The 14,948-nt window shown below is 43.6% G+C and overlaps 1 protein-coding gene across 2 annotated transcripts in view; it reads right to left on the bottom strand.

Annotated features, from left to right (window-relative positions):
- Positions 1 to 14,948, bottom strand: part of LOC133111833 (C-Jun-amino-terminal kinase-interacting protein 1-like) — a 58,490-nt gene that overhangs the window by 36,117 nt on the left and 7,425 nt on the right. For both annotated transcript variants that reach the window (XM_061222447.1, XM_061222448.1), the window contains exon 2: positions 4,781 to 4,892. In XM_061222447.1, coding sequence (XP_061078431.1) covers positions 4,781 to 4,892 — 112 coding nt within the window. The remainder of the gene's footprint in view (positions 1 to 4,780; positions 4,893 to 14,948) is intronic.

The following is a 14,948-nucleotide window of genomic DNA, read 5'->3' as shown; positions in this document are numbered from 1 at the left end:
TCTCAGAGGGTGGAACTGCCATGATCCTGCTGGGTGGGCTGGGTGGCACTCAGTCATCCTAATTCCCCCCAACCCCTCCTGTCCACCTGTCCCACCCTCTTTTTTCACTCTGCATACTCCTCCACCAACCACCATTGTCACTAACCTGCAACACTTTCTTCTAACATCCTTACTCAACTCTCATCGTTTTCAATTGACCATCCTCAGCTATATTTCCATCCTCTTTTCATATACTCACCACTTCCCACGATTAGAAAATCGAGAAAACGATTTTTGTGCTACGTTCGTTTGGTAATGCTGTTCTTGTTTTGTCTTGTGTTGTAAATCCAGCACATCCATCCAAAAAGATAAAACTACAGAACATTGAAGTAAAATAGTCTACTTTAAATTATATCAATGTATGCAGACTTTAAAAATGTAATTGTGACATTAACGACAGTTTCATTAATACTTATGTACAAGAGATTGAAAACCCCAGTTTCAGAGCTGTCCTGGACCTGGTGGTGTGTGAATAGAAGAATGCTTCTGGTGTTCGTTTCCATTCTTCTACGCCTATCTGGTGTAATGCAGGCCTTACATTAGACTCATAGTTTGTTACATCACCGCAGATTTCAAAATGAAGACTGTGGGATTCTTACTCAGGACAGCACGTCATGCTGCTGAACAGAACCAGAGGAAATCCAACACTTCTGCGGGCCTGTTTGCTGACCAAGCTTCCTCCTCTAGCGTTACATCCGCTGAAGTCCCCGGTTTCGGCATACAAATTAAAAAGTCCATATGGAACCCAGGCAAACCGGCTCATCTCCTCTTCACTTCTCCACCCTACCTCTCCTCCATGTGCCTCAGGTCTCTCTGCTGATATACACCCTGCCTCAGGTCTCTCTGCTGATATACACCCTGCCTCAGGTCTCTCTGCTCATACACACTCAGAGCACTTTATTAGGAACATTTTGACTTTATTACACCTACTTATTCATGCGATTATCTAATCCAATTGTCTGGCACCAGTGCTACAATCTACAATCGTGTAGATACGGGTCAGGAGCTTCAGTTAATGTTCACATCAACCATCAGAATGTGGAAAAAATGTGATCTAAGAGACTTTGACAATGGAATGTTTGTTGGTGGCAGACAGGGTGGTTTGAGTATCTCAGAAACTGCTGATCTCCTGGGATATTCACGCACACTGGTATCTAGAGTTTGCAAAGAAATCCAGTGAGCAGTAATTCTGCAGACAGAAATGCATTGTTAATGAGAGACAGAGACAGAGGAGAATGGCCAGACTGGTTGGTCAAAGCTGACAGGAAGGTGACAGTAACGCAAATAACCACATATTACAACAGTGACATGCAAAAGAGAATCTCTGAACACACAACGCTTCATAACTCCAAGTGGACAGGCTACAGCAGTAGAAGTCTAAAAAATACCTAATAAAGAGTGTACACAGCTCTTCTGAAGCGTCACAGCCCTCCCCACTGTCCCCTATCCAACCATCTCATTCTACCACGCCCACTTCCCCCATCTTTCCAACTTACAGACGCCCAGATATGTCACCAGCAGACATCACGTGAACCAACCACCAGTCCCCTGGCCCCATTCCCTCACCTCTCCTCCATCTCACCCAGCATTCACCAACTCAACCCTGTCCACAGAAGGTGCTCCCAGGGCCTCCAACGGGGGCCCAAGTTACAAAACCCCGGTTAAAAAGACTCAGGACCCTACTGATGTCAAGAATTTGAGATTCAATGATGAGTTAGTGTCAAGGTCACATTCTGATCGATAAAGAACTGCATTTCAGTTTTGGTGTGTTAGAAGGCGAAAGCTCAATGTCTCAGAACGCAGAACGCAGATAGCTCCTTATAATTCCAAGGTCATGAATTATCGGCCAGCTGCACACCTAGATTTTTCTTCTTTTTCTGCACCTGGGCCCTTTTGTTTTTGCACTTGCTTTGTGAATATCTGAGGTAAACAAAAAACAGACATATAGTGTGGTTAGCGTTTCTGTTTTTTTCAGAAACAAAATAAACAACTGTATTTCACCTCTTGCCCACACAGCTTCGTGGTCCGGCAATTATGGAGGAAAGATGTGTTGACGGCCAGAGCACATTTCTGTGAAAACTGACCAGACTCACAGCTCCAATCCAAAATTACAATAAATGATCTGCAATGAAACTGTCGCAAACTGCTATCTGTTATCTGGCAGTTTTAAACGCCTCCAAATCCAGCTGTGCAGCAAGATTGCTTTCGAGAAATACAATCCCTGTCAATTGTGAACTTTACGAGACGCCAGTGCACACTGCCCCAAAATCAACCATCCAGCGATCCAAATGTACTCCAATGTGCAGTTACAGATGATAGACTACTTGTATGTTCATAGCGTCAATCTGCAAAAAGCAAGGTCCTCCTAGGGGTGGGAAAAACATAAAATCATAGAATCACATTTCTAGAGCCTCAGGGTGTTGCACATCATAAACTGTTATTTCACAGCAGAAGGTGTGGAAATTCAGACATTTTAAGAGCATTTAAAAGAAGAACCCTAACTGCACTACAAATAACAAAAAAATCACTTAAGTCACTTGAGTATTTTAGCCTTATTTAGACTTAAAATCTGATTTCTATTACTTTTGCTAAATAAGACAAAACTATTGCCAATGAGACAAGGCAGTTTTTACAAATTTCAACATTTGCAAACAGTAGCTTAAAATAAATTCATAGAGAATAAAAGATTTTAAGTCTCAATACAAGACTAAAACACTTGTTTTGAATTTCTCTGGATTCTTTTTGAGCTTTTTCCTGAACATACACAATATCCAATTAAACCTCTAGATCAGGTATAAAGAATGTACCACTTATCCGTACTTCCTCACAGCAAATTAAGATGAATATTGTGAATATTCAAGCAAAGATACCGCACATGCTGTGGTATTTCAGCTCTGACTGTACAGTGACAGGAGTGCATTCATCACTCCAACTTCTACCGCAACACTGAGGAATATCTCATCTACAAAGGCTACCAACTCGACCCTGATAATCTTCCTGCTTATCTCCGCTATAATAAGCTCCCATGGTACTATAGCTCAGTTAAGATGAAGACAGCACAGCCTTATCATGGGCACCATACTTTCCCTCCTGAATTTCAGAAATTCTCCCTGAATTTAAAATGATTCATAATAATTTATACTAGCAACTAGCAAGTACACTACTACCAAAACAGCGACTTTGAATCCTGCTACTCCTACTAATGATGCAGGAAGAAGAATAAGCCATTTCATCATTCTGACAAATTTTTTTCATGCAATTTGTTCTTTTCCATTCTGACTGCAGTTGCAGGCCTGACAGGCAAACTGTGACATGAACAGCCTTCCTGTAATTTCAGCATCTCTGAGGTTTGTCCTTGAGTCTGAATGGCATTCAAATAACACAATCATACATCATCATATGCTGGGGCTCCAATGACTGTTACTGCTGCTTATGTGCACACTGCACAGACCCGCTCAACCTCTAGCCTGCGTACCAGCATGAGCACAGTGCTAAACAGTGATTTGGATTACTTAAACATTTCATTTCCTTGGACTGCAGTAACAGCAAGACATCATTGGCAGTTGAAAAAAACAGCGATCGAGAAAACCAGAGCCCTTGTGGTTGTGTATTGTTACGTCAAGCAACCGTGTGCCTTAAGAAACGAGAAGAAACTAACTAAAAATGAATAATTTATACTGCCTCTACCCCATGATGCTCAGAAGCATTTGATCCTTGCTGCTATGACAGAGCAGAGAGGTCTCCAAATGATGAATGAACCTCTGAACTAACAGAATTTGAAAGCTGAAAAATGAGGGCAATCCATGGCTTTGAAATTTAGACTAATTTGGTTTAAACATATTACCCTAACTGAAAAAAATCTATCAATGAGTAATCCAAGTGGAATTGAAGAAAAATGAATTATTCATGGCCCAGGTTCAAACATCACTCAGTTCAAAGTACCAAAACTTAAACCCTTATGGGCAGATGTGACCTCTTGTACATCTCTTGTAACAGACATTACAGACTTAACAGACGGATGCGACCTGCACGTCCCTTAACAGACTATTTTCTGGTTGGGAAGTCCAGCATTTCATTTTAGTGTTTGGTCATTCAGTGGTGGCACGGATGGTGCAGTGGGTAGCACTGCCGCCTCACAGCAAGGAGGTCCTGGGTTTGAATCCCCGTTGTGCGGAGTTTGCATGTTCTCCCCATGTCTGCGTGGGTTTCCTCCACAGTCCAAAGACATGCAGGTCAGGCTGATTGGAGAGTCTAAATTGCCCATGAGTGTGAGTGTGAGTGAATGGTGTGTGTGCCCTGCGATGGACTGGCGACCTGTCCAGGGTGTATTCCTGCCTTTCGCCCAATGTATGCTGGGATAGGCTCCAGCCCCTCTGCGACCCTGTTCAGGATAAGCAGGTTAAGATAATGGATGGATGGATGTTTGGTCACTCAGCCTGAGATGTCAGCAAACTCAGATGTTTGGTGAGACCAGTGTATTGGCGGGAGGGAGGGAAGAAGAGAAAGAGTTGACTGAATTAGAGATTTCGTATAGAAATAAGAGGAGAGGCCCAAGGACAGCAACCTGGAAGGAGCGACTATGCTTTGAGGGAGGGAGCAACCTTGTTAAGCATTGTCCACAGATCCACAAGGCAGAAAAGCAAGAGAGCAGAAAGCGGTGGTCAGCCTTGTAAAATGCTACAGATTAGTCAAGGCAAAATGAGGAGAGAGAAGATACAGTCCACAGACAGAAGGTTTTTACCTTGATGACCACACCATTGCAGTTGAGGCTCATCCCACAGTCATCAGCGATCTCTGTGATCTCAGACAGGTCTTCATCTTCAAACTCATCCAGACTGATGTCTTGGGTCAGCCTGAAGATGGCAGACAGGAAGTGAAAAAAACAGGGTGAGAAACACACACAGCTCTGCCCTCTACAGTGGAGGAAGTGAACTGCAGTAGGTAGACAACTGAAGGTATCAGCACCTTCCCCGTGTGACCTGTTACACTGTTGACCTTTTGTCTTCATGTGTACAGTACATGTGTAAAATACACTCTGCAGTCCTAGCTGAGCCTCAGCTCCTGACAGCTGTGGGAAAGGGGAGCCCAGCTGGAACTTTCAACTCTGACAGAGTACATTTCACTCTAAAGGAGTCAATGTATTCCTCTTGGAGGAGTGCTTGTTGACTTTGCTGAGCTGCATTAACATGGAACAGATCACCGCGTGGGTTTCTGTCCAGAATATCTTTCAACGGGCTCTGTGAACTGTGAAGGCCCTGGTCAGTCAGATTTATGGAATTATCAAGTAGCTGGGGTGATGAATAGGTTCTTTCTCTGCTCACTTTGGGAAAGTATGTTGTGCACTGGTTTGCACCCGGCTGAACAAAACAGTGTGTGGGCTTTCAAATATCTAAACGTAAGATAACATGCAAACCATAAAGCCCCCATGTGAAAAATGTCATACCACGGATCCAGAGCGCCGATTTCATACTGAATCTGGATTATCAGATATGAGTATCTCAGTCGCAATATCAGTTTTCCACATTCTGGTCTCATTTTTCCACATACTGGTATCATTCCCTTCGTGACGATATCCGATCACAGCAAAGTGAAGGACACGAGACCAGACAGAATAATGCCACTGTATAGCATTACATAAGCGCAGTTATGCTGTGCAGTGGGAAATAGAGAATGAGAATGCTGTGTCAGGGCTTCGTGCTTCTTTAGGGGTCGAAAGCAGGTGCAATTCCAAGAACAAAATGTAGGTTTTCAGTTAACCACGGGACCCCAGATGTGGACGGGAATCGTTATTAAAGAACGAATGCATGATTTTCAAAGATTCTGTGTTATATAAATAATAATAATAATTATGATACTGTTCTGCTCTGTCCCCCACTTAAGAATGGTGACTGGTGGCCCTGTTTATTTTCGGGCAGCGAAAAGCTGCTTTAGTCACAAACCAACTTGCACATCAATACTCTCCGAGGCGTGAGACTACCAGAGTAAAACCGCGGTACAGGATGGTACTGTATCCACACTGTGCTTCTCCCTTCATGGCTACACATCCACTTATATGTTGGTCAAGCACTATGTGTCCTCTCCTTCCTGTCTGTGATGGGTGATTGGTCCCAGAGAGGTCTTCAGAGCCACTCAATCACCTCAGGAAAAGCAATTAGCAGTTAGGAGGGGGGAGGGAAGCTAAGTGGCCAGGGGCGGGGTGACTGCTTTGATGGACATGCCCATCAGTGTGTAAGAAAAATGCAGTGGAGCGGAGATCTCCAGGCCTTTTGGCACAGGGTAAAAAACGTAAACAATCCTGTGAAGTTTTTTCTGAACGTTTTTTTTTAAGCCGATGTCCTAGAACACCATTGCTTTTCAGTAGTGACAGTTACATCAACATTAGAATATTCAGTTGTCATTGCATATTTGTGATCTCAGGCCTTAAAGGAGTAACATGGTGGTTGGTCACAATTTCTAGGTTTTTATATGCAATTTGCACAAGAGGGCATTGAAGAAACACAATTAAAATAATTAAATATGTTCGTTCTTTAGTTTTGGAGAAGTAAGCATTTTTAATTTATTGTCCTATTTTCTAGTGTTCTCCTAGGAGTACGTCACACGGATAACCACCCCCCTTAACTCTATACCACAACATTGTACAGCTGTACAAAAATTCAAGCTCATTGGTTGAAAATTGGTTCTAATTGCCACAGCCAATGGCATTTCAACGTTAGCGTGTTCACAGAGAAGGGGCGGGATAAACAGTGTTGTGGTTTGAGCGTGTTTGTTGCTGCAATTCCTCTCTTGACCATTAGAAGTCCAAAATTACCTACTGTACCTTTAAGACCTTGCACTGGTGTCCTAGTAACCTGAGCAACAACTTTGCCTAGCCCACTGAACTCCATGATACTGTGCATTTCTTACTGTTCCTGTGCACATGTGGCAATGTCAAGTACATCTGAGTTAGTTAGGCATGGTTCATTTGGCAAAATCTTAGCAAACTTTTCTTTCGATATCTTGCCTGACCAGTGAGTGGTGAGTTTGTTTCCATGGTGATAAGTTGGGCAAGGACTTCAAAACATATATAAAACAATGAAAAACAATGAAATCCTGAAGATGAACAGGGAAGTACTGTCTATATAGTATAATTCAATATAATTCTACCATAGCTTTGTATTTTTGTCATTATAAGCCATTAGCATTATATTAGTAACTGAAAGTTATTCTTAACCCTTTAAGGGTTAAGAATGGGAGGTGCAAATCCGGAGACCAAAGGGCATTTTGATATTTTTGTTACACTTCTCGGAGGTGGTTCAATATTCTTACTCCAGACTGAAATCGATGTATTGTAGTGCCTTCCCAAAACTGTGCCATTCCTCCCATACAATATGTGGGAGTTTGCTGACAACTTTGGCGCTACACTGTAAAACTCAGAGAGTTCAATAGTGATAGGTCCAGAATGGTGTGGCAAATCAAAGATCCATCAATATGCCAGCTAAAAAGGATCAACAGGGGCATCTCTCTGATTGTATAACTAATTAAGGAATATGCATATGATGGGGATTACTTGTGTGAGCAAACAGAAATCTCTTCCCTAAAAATGGTACAGCACAAAAGCCGTAATGCATTGGACAGTAACACCGTCGCAATGCCTTCAAGATAATGTTACACAAACGTTGTGAGAACATCACAAGTCACGCAAAATTATGCAACTATGCCTGAGAGCAACACTTCCAAAAAAAAGTCAACATTTAAACATAAATCAAAAAGTTATTCCATTGCAAGCCAAACCACTCTACATGAAAATCCAAGGCAAAGCAAAGGACTTTCACTAAAAGAAGGTGATCTGCAAATAATGGATCCTACTGATGAATAAATAAACAGATTTCCATTCTCCTGTTGCTGCTCTGGAATTTTGCTGTGGGACTGCAGCTCCTAATCTTGAACAGCTAACACTCTCACAATGTTGCGCCAATGTTATAACATTGACAAAACATTTCAGTGACATAGTAGGAACACTTTGTGGTTGCTAGGAATGTCCTTGCTTACTCTTCCAGGGAATCTATTCACTGCTCTGCAACATGTCTGCACGTATACTCTTGGCCAGAGCAAAGGCAACATGGAATTAATGCTTAGTGTAATTTAATAAACAGTCCATATCATGTTTTATCTAAAAAAAAGTGCACATTTCTTTCATCAAGCCACCCGATTTTACATGCACGTGATTTTACAAGCATACAGGCAGGTAGAGACTCACAGTAACACAGCAATTAAGTGCCATGTAGTTAAGTCCCATGTTAGCTCCAATTCAAATCTAATCATGTTCAAACATAAATGCACTTACTCAACTTAAATCTTAATTCCGATTTACTTTAATCTAGTAAATCAGAAGACTTGTTTTCTCGTCTCACGCATTTACACTACTTTAGCCTGCTCACGTTGCACAATTAAGACGCTAATTAAGCATGTTAATAATCATTAGCGCAGTTATGCTCATTCACTCTGTGCCTTAATGAGCTGGCTAATTGAAAGATTTGTACAACAGCATAACGGCATGCACGACTCTGCATACTCAATCAGATATTGCGAAGCTCTTTTTACTCAACATAATGATCAACACAGTGCAGAAGGCTGCTCAAAAGACCCATCCGTCCATCTACCCAAGGCTGCACTGTTTTCACACTGAGAGCTACCTCACTGCTGGCCAGATTCAACTTTCAATACATCATCCAATTCTGGACTCCTCTAGCCTCCATGGCTTAGATTCAGTTCCCATTCATAATCCCCTCAAAACTGTAAGTCAAAGCCAGTTGCTTTTTGTCCAAACACCTCTTCTACCCCTCTCTTTCTCTTGTTGAAATTCATCCACTTTCCATCAAGGGTATGCCTCTAGGGCGAAGAGCCGTACTTGCACAAGGTTGCTCAACAGCGGCGTTCTGTCACACAAGGTCCTGTTGAGAGGTGAAACCGGGCTGCCCTTACCATTTCTCCCACTGGTCCTCCACCCAGCTCTCTCCCTCTTCGGTGGACTCCATGGTCAGCCTGAGCAACATCTGCCAGCCAGGGGGGATCGATCACAAGTGCCGTTCAAACTCCACCGGTCTCTGTGTCCAGGAAATAGGCAGCCGGCAGCCCAATGGGACCAGGTCTATTATCACTGATATGACGGTTATTAATATTACAGACGACTAATGTTCCTCCCCTCGCTCCTGGTGCGTTGGTATTCGTTTTCTGCGTTTGTTTAAGCTGACTGAGGACCATGGAGATTATTACACAAGCAGGGGATAGAGAAAGTGCTGTCCTCGTCAGAAAAAAGTACTAATTGCTAAGCCCTGGTGGAAGGTGCTCGCCGTCTAAAAAGCCAGGCTCTTCTATTATTAATGTTCCGGATTGATCCGGCTCCGTTCGCCCCTCTTTGAGAAAACACCCCGGCTAGGGCGAGGGAGGGGGGTGGAGTAGGGTTCCTGTGATCGGTGGGCAGCCAGTCACGCTGAAGGGGTCTGCTTCCTCGGGAGGACGATGCTGACAGAGGTCAGCGGAGGTGGGAACAGCACTCGTTTAACGCAGTCGCTCTTGAAGCGGGGGGTCTCCCGGGCGGTGACTGAGCGGAGGCAGGGCTTACACAAACTGCCTGACCGTTCACAGAGCGTCCCCTCCTAACGACCCGGTCGAGCGGGAGGGCAGAACGGATGGGGAGATGGCCATTTCGGCCGGACGCAGCCCCGTATGACATCATTAAAAGGGCCGGGGGTGGCAGGCAGAAACAGGAGCCTGCTGGATTGAATTAGGAGGACTTAAGAACAATTAAGGCAAGCTGAAATGAGGAAAATATGCAGTGTGGCGAATCAGCCATTTGGTGAGGACATTAAACTAAATCACCACGGAGAAAAACTTTGATGATGAAATTATATTCTTGCTGTGGGGAGAAGTAACGCCAGGTGAGAATGTGTGTTAATGAACACAGAAAATCTGTTTAGTTGCTCTCAACTGCTGACAGCAATGGTGAAGCTGAATGTTTAAAGTAACGCCCTCTACTTTCGCCTTAGTTTCAATTCAGATCATGTGTATCATGTAAAATTTCACTATATTCATCTCTTATTCATTTGGCAAGCACACGTTACCCTCTGAGAGTAACACCATTTAAATTATCTTCCATGTACTAAATCTATTTAGAAAGCCAAACCCTGGGTTCTGGGCCATGGACAGTGTTATATAATGCTGTTCAGTAAACTGCCAGGTCCGTGGTCCATGTACAATGGCTCAGATATCTGTGAAAGATGCTTGCAGGAACACTGTGAGATCCTCTGTGACGGCTAGCCAAACCTGCCCTCTGTTGTCATAGTTTTCCGAGGCCAATAACGATCCCAAAAAGGGGAATCTGCAGTGTTTTACTGAAACGGAGCTTAGTGCGGCTCCAAACACTAGCACGGCAGCTGCAGTCATGGGGACTACTGTAAACAGGGTGTCTACATTACATTACATGGCGGTTACTGAGCTAAAAGTGACTTACAGTGTATTAGAATATGCTGGAGTCAAGCCAACCCCCCTGAAGCAATGTGGGGTCAAGCAGCGACACAGATCTTACTGTGGCTTGAGCCACCAACCATCCAGGTCACAGTCACGCACTTTGGCCACGAGGCTATAGGCTGCCCCAATCAGGGTGTGACATCATAACTGGCTTAGCCCAGTATGTATATTGGTTTTGGGGTTGGGGGGGTTGGGGTCTAATGAAAACCTCTGTACTCCACAATTTCAGATTTGTAATAAAACAAAATCACATGTGGCTAAAGTGCACATTCAGATTTTAATAAAGGGCATTTGCGTATACATTTTGGTTTCACTATGTAGAAATTACAGCAGTGTTTTTTCATAGTCCCCCCCATTTCAGGGCTCCATAATGTGTGGGACACAGCAATGTTATATAAATGAAAGTAGTCATGTTTAGTATTTTATTGCATAACCTTCACTTGTAGTCTGCGATTCATGGACATCATCAGTTGCTGGGTGACTCTTTTGTGATGCTCTGTTAGGTCTGTCTTTTATGCTTATGCTTGTTTTTGGGGGCTAGTCCCCTTAAGTTTTCTCTTCAGCATATGAAAGGCATGCTCAATTGGTTTCAGATTTGGTGATTGACTTGGCCAATGAAGAATTGGCAATTTTTTAGCTTTAAAAAAACTCTTGCTTTAGCAGTATTCTTGGGATCATTGTCTTGCTGTAGAATGAACCGTGTTTTGAGGCATTGGCCTGAACTTGAGCAGATAGGTTGTGTCTATACACTTCAGAATTCATTTTGCTACTATCATCAGCAGTTATATCACCAATGAAGATAAGCAAGCCAGTACCTTCTGCAGCCATACATGCCCAGGCCATAACACCCCCACCACCTTGTGAATTGTTGTCAAGATTTATCATTAGTACCAGGAGCCCACTGTATATACAGGACCATCACACTCAGGAAAATTGCCAAGTGCCAAATCAACAATTTTGCACTACTGCTTTAAAGTGATGACATCATGACAAGGAAATAAAAAATAAAAAAATTAACAGGGATCAAGACAGGAAAAGCGACAAGAAATGACTTTTTGAAATGCCCACACACACACACACACACACACACACACACACTCACACTCACACTCACACTCACACTCACAAACTCACACACACACACACACACACACTCACACACACTCACAGATACGCACACGCAGACACGCACACGCTCACGCTCACGCTCACGCTCACGCTCACGCTCACACTCACACTCACACTCACACTCACACTCACACTCACACACACACTCACACACACACACACACACACACGCCCACCCTCCCTCCCGAAATATCTTATGTCTTGGCTGAAAAGCCATCCTATTTAAAAGCATGATAGTTTGGACCTTTTACCCTAGTCTAAGCCTAATTGGTGTTTTCTGCCATGCGTGAACGTGAGGTCATTTAACAGCCTCTGGGAAGGCTCCAACCTGAAAGCATTTACTCAGAGGAGGCATGAGCAGAATGCCTAATTCATATGGGTTCCAGCTGCACAGATATGCTCTGAGCAGACACTCCATCCTGCATTCACACGTATGCCATTAGAATTTTAAGTGAACAATTGAATGATGAAACAATAACTACAGTTCTGTAACAGACAACTGAAAGCAAAGGAGTTTTTGAACAATTTTGAAAAAGCATTCCTGCTCCTCAAGGGTTAAACTTCTGAATGCAAAGGACAGGAAAAAGCTATCATTTCCTTGAGATAACAACGAAACACAATTTTACACTGTCATATGACCATCAATACTTACTTAAGGACATAATGTCAGATAATACAAATGTTCCCTTAAATACATGTTGTCAAATCAAACAATGCTACCCTTTAAAAAGGACACATGAAATACATGACATGACAATTAACAACATCCATCCATCCATCCATCCATTATCTGAACCCGCTTATCCTGAACAGGGTCGCAGGGGGGCTGGAGCCTAACCCAGCATACATTGGGCGAAAGGCAGGAATACACCCTGGACAGGTCGCCAGTCCATCGCAGGGCACACACACCATTCACTCACACACTCATACCTACGGGCAATTTAGACTCTCCAATCAGCCTAACATGCATGTCTTTGGACTGTGGGAGGAAACCGGAGTACCCGGAGGAAACCCACGCAGACACAGGGAGAACATGCAAACTCCGCACAGAGAGGCCCCGGCCGACGGGGATTCGAACCCAGGACCTCCTTGCTGTGAGGCCAATTAACAACAATGAAGATGAATTTGCCAATGCAAACTGGCAAATAAGATTGTTAGACTCTTCTAGTGACCCCGACAGTGTGTGTCCTACAAAGCCTAATTCTGCACACACACACGCACACGCACACACACACACACACACAGTGAAACAGTGAGCAGTGAAAGATGTAGCATTCTGCGTGTTAATACGCTGCAAAGTCACGAGGTTACCTCACAGATTCTGTAAAACAACCAGATACTCAGCCCTGTATTCTTAACAATGAACGATCAATGACGCCAAAGAATTCCAATAGGACGCATTTTAGGAATATGCATTAAGGGCCGGGGGGGAAGGACAATGCTGCTTTGAAGAAAGCCGGAGCTGAACATCTGTTTAGTCTGTAGAGTCTGCAGAAAGCACTTTGAAAATGAGCAATGCGAATTGTAGTGTGAGTGCATTTGTACATACATCAGCCAACTCCATAGCATACAAGGAACAGGAACAGCCACTGTGTAAAGAATGCATGGCAAAAGGGTGGAAAACATAGTAACACTGTCACCTGGGCAGAAGCCGGGAATACACCCTGCAATACTTGCTTAAAGGTACAATAGGCAAGATGTTTGTGTTAAAACACTGCTAGAAGACCATTCCTTCCGATCATTGAAAAAGGCTCACTGACATGTTGACTCACCCTCCGCCTGTGTTTATAGTGTTCAAAATAAACAGTTGACAGGCTGGTACTCTGTACCAAAGCATTGTACAGCTGCACAATAATTCAAGCTCATTGGTTGAAAATTGGTTCTAATTGCCACAGCCAATGGCGTTTCAACATCAGCGGGTTAACAGAGAAGGGGGAGGGATAAACAGTGTTGTGGTTTGAGCGTGTTTGTTGCTGCAATTCCTCTCTTGACCGTTAGAAGTCCAAAATTACCTATTGTACCTTTAAGATACAAGCATATTCATGAGGCTAGCATGCTAGCCTGAGTCCACTTTCCCAGCTTAACAAATCAATACCAACCAGTAATTGCACAAGCAGAGTGGAATTGGGACTGGGGTTTAAAGCAATTACAGGCGCAAAGCTTCTCGGCCGGCCCAAGGGAGCGGATTTCTTTTGGAGACGAGAGGTGAGGAAGGTCGTCTCAGAGAGAAGCTGGAATACCAACAGCAAAAACGAAATAAATAAATAAAAGATAATGATAACCGAAGGTTAGAACAATGATGTACGAGACCAGAAACCAAGGAGATTTCTTTTCCTCCTCCAGGCCTTTCGAGTTCTCATTTGTAGTCTTCTCCACAATAAAAAAACACAATCTTCCCCTTTTCTGTCAATCTCAGTCACTCGAATGCTTCCTTCTTAACTGCAGTCTCCATGGCAACCTTGCCGATAACGCCTGGGATGTAAATTGCAGGCTGCAGGCCGAGGGGTAACTCAGGTTCTGTCAGCCAGCCCAAATCTCAATAAACCTTGCTAGTCTTCGAAGGTTTACCGGGCTCGAAGTGGGCATGTAGCCAACTCTCCAACGGAGATCTGATCTCCGCCCAGGATCTCAGGGGCGGCCTGTAGCATAGTGGTTAAAGTAAATGACTGGGACACGCAAGGTCTGGGCACAGCTGTTGGGCCCTTGAGCAAGGCCCTTAACCCTGCTTTGCTCCAGGGGGAGATTGTCTCCTGCTTAATCTAATCAACTGTACGTCGCTCTGGATAAGAGCGTCTGCCAAATGCCAATAATGAAAAATAAGGAAAAATAACAAATGGTAAAAATAACAAAACAAAATAACAAATGGTGTCCCGATGGAAGGTTGCAAATCCAGATGGAACATTAAATAACCGGAGTCACAACACAGCGAGCAGAGGGGTGAAGCACAGTCAAGGTGGGCGAGGATGGTCATGCATGAGTCAAAACCATGTCACCACGTACTGCCTTGCCTATATTGCCCTGTTTGCCGTGCATTGACCATTATCTGTGGTACTCTGATTAAAGCCTGTTTATTATATCTCTGTATCTACGAGTGGTTCCGTTCGGTTCCCTTGTGACACCTGTCTGTATAAATGAACATAAAAAAAACCTCAGCTAGTCTTCAAAAGCTTACTGGGCTCTATACGGTGAGCAGAAGGACAACACAATGTCAAAGTCAAGGTGGGCGAACAGGCTCAAGCATGAGTAATCACTGGATCAAACAAACCAAAAGTGCT

This window comes from Conger conger, chromosome 15 (genome assembly GCF_963514075.1).
Source record: "Conger conger chromosome 15, fConCon1.1, whole genome shotgun sequence".
Classification (NCBI taxonomy): Eukaryota; Metazoa; Chordata; class Actinopteri; order Anguilliformes; family Congridae; genus Conger; species Conger conger.
Note: the sequence above shows the minus strand (reverse complement) of the source record. Positions and strands in the feature narration are given on the sequence as shown.